Raw genomic sequence first — 6,095 nt, 5'->3', positions numbered from 1 at the left:
GTCACTGAAAAAGAGGAAGACCCTCAATGAGATGGATTGACACAGTGACTGCAAGAATGGGTTCAAGCATAGCAATGATTGTGAGAATGGTGCAGGACCAACAGGGTAGTGTTGTGTCCTGTTGTGCATAGTGTTGCTGTTAGTCGGAACCGATTCCACGGCACCTCACAGCAACCACACAAATCAGAAATGATCTCACAAGCATGTGTAAAACTGCCAGTGTTACAAAGGCTTGAAGTTGAGGCCCAGGATACAACCAGAGTCTCTTCTGGAAGAAGGAGCCTCTTGGTGGAGGCTGGCAGTGATGAGGACACTGACAAAGACAGGTGAGTCTGAGAAACATCTGAAAGAAACAACTGGGCTAAAGTGAGATTGGGATCCACTCTTGTGTAGTCTGGAAAGAAGGCAAAATCAGAACTCTGGGGAGGGGAAGAAAAGAGTTCCGTTTTACAGCCTTGAGTTTGAGGAACTGATTTAAACACAAGGGAGGAGCTGTCTTCTGGTGGGCAATGATAGTGATAAAAGCATTTGGACAACAACCTGAATGTTTTTAAAAGAATGATCAGTCTCCTTACGTCACTGAATCCTCACACCTACTGTGAAGTGGTATTTTTTAGTACCTTCCCCATTTTATTGTTGAAGAAACTGAGGCTCCCCCAAATCAAGCGATGCTCAGGATCACAAAGTAAGCAAAGAATCACCTCGCTCCAAATCCCTAGTCGTTCCCCTTCACAATGCTGACTTGGTTGTAGAAAAGGGGTCTGGAGGTGGTTCCCTTCTTAAATTCTCAACAGGGCTTACGGTTAAAACCCCTGCTGAAAATTTGCATTTCCACCTCAGATACTCTGAATCAGAATCAACATTTTAACGAGATCCCCAGGCGGTTCTTATGTATAAGCTCCCGGGAACTTGTCAGAAATGCAAATTCTCAGCAGGGAACTTGTTAGAAATGCACATTATCAGCAGGGGTTCCAACCGAATGAACCTGTTGGACGCCCTGATTCTGAGTAGGAGGTTTCAGGACTGGAATTTAGGGCAGAAGCCGATTTGGGAGTCATTTGCAGAATATAGGTATCGATTTACTCTGTGAAAAGGCGCGTGCGTTTTCCAGCGTTGTTGTGCCTTTAATTATTCCTCACACATCTTTTCCCTTTATGCCTTTTTAGCGCGAAAAGTTTTCCGAAAGACCAGGTGCTAGGCGGCACGGCTTCTTTAGAACTACATTTCCCACAATGCCCCAGGGCGCCCTCTATGGCCCGAGAACTACATCTCCCAAAATGCTGAGGGGTTGGAGAAGGGAATTGACTTCGACCCCGATTTCAAAAATACAGTTTACCCACTGTACAGCCCAGATGTAGTCACTTCTTTCCCCTTTCCTGCCAGAGACTTCCGTTCCCAGCTCGAACTTCCGATCCCATTCTTCTCTCGGGTGGGATTGCTTGGGGGGGGGGGGGGAAGAGTCATCAAGTGGGAAGAGCGCATGCGCCTAGGGCCTCGCGTTTAGCCTGTGAAGCAGGCTGGTCGCTGTTCGGCCTCATCCCGCCTTGCGCGTGCGCAGACAATAAACCAACGCCCCGGAGTTGAGGCGCGGGTTTGGTGGCGCGTTTTAGCGAAGTCGCACGTGAAGGGTAGCGGTGATCTGAGCCCGGTGAGTGCAAGCCGAGACCGGGGCTGGGGTGACAGTACTTGCGACGGGGAGGCAGCAGCTGCTGCGGGCGGGACCAGGGCGGAGTTATGAGGCCTGGTGATCCCGAGTGGGGAGGGGTCCAAAGTCGCGCGGCGGGGGAAACAAACTGGGGACCCACCCGCATTCTCGTTGCCATGCAACCGGGGGCGTCGTTACTAGGTAACAGCGTGGGCACGTGTTTCCCGGGAGAAGAGGGTTCCCGAGCGCTGCTCCGAGGTCTGGTGGAGGCACTGAGGCTGCCTGGCTGGGGCACGAGGCTAGCTCCGAGCCCCTTGCACCGATCTCTGCCCCGCGACCCAGCCTTGCGCGGCCTCCGTCTGAGCCCCTCGGGGTACCCTGGGCCATGGTCCGCGCCGCGTCCCTTGCCCGCAACGCCACCCAGCAGGGTTTGGCAGGGGACGCGCTGTTCGAAATAGCGCATGCCACTGACACCGTGTTTCGAGGAGGCTGGGCCCTGGGGAGGGCGCGGCGTGGCTGGGAGGCTGCCCCTTCACCCATCGCCCTGCCCCCAAACAGTTGCTGGGCAGCAGCTGTCAGGGACTTAGCCGGGGCTGCCCCCGACCTGCCGGGGCACTGACTTCATTCTCCTCACTGACGGCTTCGCCCCATCTAGGAGCTTCCTTTCAACTCAGCCGTGCTTCTAGGGTGGCTGCTGCATATTTGGATCCGCTATTAAAATAACCCCCACCCACCTCTCGATGCCTCTCCATTTCTACACTCACGGGTGCCTAGCGTGTCTCTAATATTCATTCATCGAGTACTTAGTAGCCCGCGTTCTGTGCTAGGCGCTGGAATTCCAAGATAAGTTAGAAGGCAAGTCTGGGTGCTTAAAGGCTAATGGAGGAGACAGGTGTATAAACTGCTAAATTAGGTACAATGTAATGAGTGTTATATTGGCAATTTGAGGGAGGAAGTGCTGCTTCAAGGCTTTGAACCTGTGCGTTCCTGTTCTAACCCCTGCTGGGAATTTGCATTTCTTATAAGTTCCCAGCCAAGCAAATGCTGCTGGTTAGGGACCAATTCTGAGAACCACCAGTAGAGCAATGGTACATACCAGTCACCTGGGGATCTTGTTAAAATGTAGATTCTGATTCTGTATATTTGGGAGTGAAATCATTAGCATTGCCTGGGAACTTGTTAGAAATGCAAATTGTCTGCAGGGGTTCGAACTGGAAGGAACCTGTTGGAAGCCCTGGCTGCAACATTTCTGTGGATGTTTACAAAGTTTTTACGGAAACATCTTAACTCCTTGTAACAACTCTCTATACATTTGAGAAGACTGAAGCTCCGACAAGTTAAGTAGCTGATGTGAGTGGTGGCTTCTAGTCTGTGGCAGAGTCTGGGATGGAAGTCTAGAGTCCTTTGTACAGTGCCGCACTGTTGAGGCTTTGCCTTGAGTAGACTTTTTCCTGCCGAGTTGATCATTTGTTGCAGCTGTCTGGCTATGCATGAGAAATCCCTGGGGGACCTTTAAAAACAAAAGCCCGAGCCCTTCTCTGGGAGGGTGGGGCAGACATCCTTGCTTTAACTGGCTGCAGGGCACTTCTGAAGGGCATCCAGAATTGAGAACCGCTGCTCCATTGAGGTGGCTATGAGCAGTGGATGGGAAAATCAGGGCCAGCAGAGGGCACTAAGTTAGCTGCTCCTCCTGCCAGGAGGTGATTCATAGAGAGAAAGGGAACTAACCACCTATGAGAAGAGGAGGAAGAACAGCCTTGGCAGAGAGCTGTGGACTGCTCCACCCTGTCCTTTTAGCAAACCACAGCTAAATAAATACTCCTTCTCACCACCATAGTAAGTGAAGCAGCTTCCCAGGCCAGCGGGGTTCTCCTGGCCCAGCCAGAGCCATATCGCAGCTGCCTGAACAGAAGTGGGAGGCTTGGTGGTGCAGTGGTTAAGAGCTCGTCTGTTAACCAAAAAGTCAGCAGTTTGAACCCACCAGCCGCTCCTTGGAAAACTTATGGCGTCTCTATGAGTCGGAATCAACTCGTCGGCAATGGGTTTGGTTTTGGTTTGGAATAGAAGTGACAGGTCTTGTCCCCGTCTTTTGTTGTCCTCTCATGCTTCTTGGTACAAAACCATGACCTGTAGACCCAGCCACTGGCTCATCTCCTACTGTGTGGTCTCTTCTTGGGAGTCTGAATGACCCCCTACTTTGAGCTTGTTGATATTTGGCGGAACTTTAAGCTCTTTTGAGGGCAGGGACCATATAACAGAGGCTTGTCTTGTGCCTTAATCTTAATTCATGCCTTTCAGGAAGGTAGCGTGGGGGTGTGCAGTGAGCGGTAGGGCAAGATTTGGATCCTGGGTTCTAGAGTCAAGTCCGAGTTCTGTTGTGTGATCTTGGACAGGTCACTTGACACCTCTCCCAGCCATAGCTTTTGAGTAACGTGGGGGAGAGTAGTAATACTTTATAAGATTGCTGTTAAGTATTAAATGAGATGGGGATGTAATAAGCACTTGTAAACCACACAGAAATTCTTATAATGCTTATTTTTGTTGCTGAGTGCCTGCTGTTAGAGTCTGGGCATTTGAAGACGTTTAAGACCGGCTTTCTCTTCTCAGAGTTTGTAACTGTTTTGGCTCTTGACTATCACGGCCTCTTTCTTTTTAAAAAGGATTTCACTGGGCCAAAGTGAGGAGGCAGAATTGGCGGGACAGATTCTTGCTGCCTGAGACTAGCCTGGAACAAATGAAAAGGAATCTGTTAGAACAATTTGACGAAACAGACCAGCCAGTCAGCTGCACTTGGTATCTCCAGAGGGGATGCCCCCGATTCTGTTAGATTTTGGTTTCTAGTGTACTTCAGATGCCAGCCTCACTGAAGAGCGTTTATTTCCAGGTCCCCGGCCCCCTCAACTGGGGCAGATGGCCGCTTGAGAGTTGAGGCTGGTCCAGAAAGCAGCAGGCTGCCATGGGGGAGCAGCTCACGTCACCCTGACCTTCTAGAGTGGAGGAGACAACACCCAATCCCTCCTGGTGGAGGTCCTTGGGATACAGGATCCAACCCAAGATAGCAACCCTGCTCTTTAAGTCCCCGATGTGGTTGTGACCCAGATAGCTCAGGAACTGACCCGTGCTTTCCTCTTTCCAACCACTGGCTGGCAGGAACCATCTGGCCCTTGGTTTGTGCCAAAGAGAGTAGAAAGCTTTCCCAGCCTGAGGTCCTTCCACATGAATTGCATGATTCGCAGCCCTGCTTGATCCTACGACCCTCAGGGGGGTTTAGAGCAGCTGTTTCTGGGCCAGAAATGCCCCTGAATATGGTATTTTTAGAACGCTTTCTTGGACCCTCCCACTAAGCAAGAGTAGGAAGATGGATGCATCTCTCCCCTTTCCTCCATCCCTGAGGCTCTGGATTTCTGGCCAACTCCTGAGTGCCATGGTAACTGCAAAAACTTCAAAAGCCTGACTGCTCCTACCTCAGAGCCATGGCTTAGCGTCCCTTCATCAGAGCTGAATCATGGAAACTCCCTGGAGCTACAGGTTCATTTTTGAGCTGGGAGAGAAAGGGGGATTTGCTGGTGCTGTTTGACATTTCTCGAGCATGGTGGTAAATAGAAGGTGGACGTGCAAATATTTTTCTTGGCTGGTCCTCACCTAGTTCAGTGAGTAGGTACTTGTTGGGTCTTAACTTGCCTATGGCATCATGTTACAGACAAGCTCACAGCACAGCGGTTAGGTGAATTTTCACTAGTAATTCCCCGAGATGATTGGTAGATGCCAAATTTATTTTAGCTCATGAATAATCTATTGTCTGGCTTTCTAAATCCCTTCTGAGACTTAAGTTGGAGCAGTACAGCAGAGTGGTTGTACACGTGGGTTCTGATGTGAGATGCACCTGGATTCGAAACCTGGTTTCCCTGCTTACTAGCTATCCTTCCTCGGTTTCCTCATCAGGAAAAATGGGGGATAATAACAGTGCTCACCTGATAGGTTGTGAAGATGAAATGGAATAGGTGCCACATGACAAGACTAGCTAAATGTTCGCTTTTTATTAATAATTAATAATAACAGTATGTTTCTTTAAAGAGCTGTCTTTAACCCTTTGCCTGCTTTGGGAGGATGGAGAGTTGAGGTCTTCCTGTGTCAGTGGCTCTTAACTTTGCACAGTGGAATCACCTGGGTGGCTTTTACAGCTTTTGTGCTTAGGCCACACCCAGACAATGGCATCAGAACCCCTGGGTTTGGACACGGGCATCAGGACTTTGTGCAGCTCCCAGGTGATTCTGTTGAGCAGCCACAGCTGAGAACCTCTGTATGACCTTGACTGCCAGTGAGTAGGGGATTTGGAAGCAGAAGTCTGCTGCTTAGCCCACTTCTAAGCCTCCTTTTCTTCTCGTCTGTACAAATGGGGACACGGAGGATGATCCCACCTCCTCACCTGATGGGCCTGCAGAGCAAATTG

The 6,095-nt window shown here is 50.2% G+C and overlaps 2 protein-coding genes across 2 annotated transcripts in view; one reads left to right on the top strand and one right to left on the bottom strand.

The window, feature by feature from the left end:
• Window positions 1–2,108, bottom strand: part of PRPF19 (pre-mRNA processing factor 19) — a 19,906-nt gene extending 17,798 nt beyond the window's left edge. Inside the window, exon 1 of the mRNA XM_023743198.1 lies at window positions 1,622–2,108. Coding sequence (XP_023598966.1) covers window positions 1,622–2,108 — 487 coding nt within the window. The remainder of the gene's footprint in view (window positions 1–1,621) is intronic.
• Window positions 1,514–6,095, top strand: part of TMEM109 (transmembrane protein 109) — an 8,023-nt gene continuing 3,441 nt past the window's right edge. The window contains exon 1 of the mRNA XM_004389285.1: window positions 1,514–1,648. The gene's annotated coding sequence lies outside the window, so the exon portion shown is untranslated. The remainder of the gene's footprint in view (window positions 1,649–6,095) is intronic.

This window comes from Trichechus manatus, unplaced genomic scaffold (genome assembly GCF_000243295.1).
Source record: "Trichechus manatus latirostris isolate Lorelei unplaced genomic scaffold, TriManLat1.0 scaffold00240, whole genome shotgun sequence".
Taxonomy (NCBI): Eukaryota; Metazoa; Chordata; class Mammalia; order Sirenia; family Trichechidae; genus Trichechus; species Trichechus manatus.
This window is presented reverse-complemented; position numbering and strand designations above follow the sequence as displayed.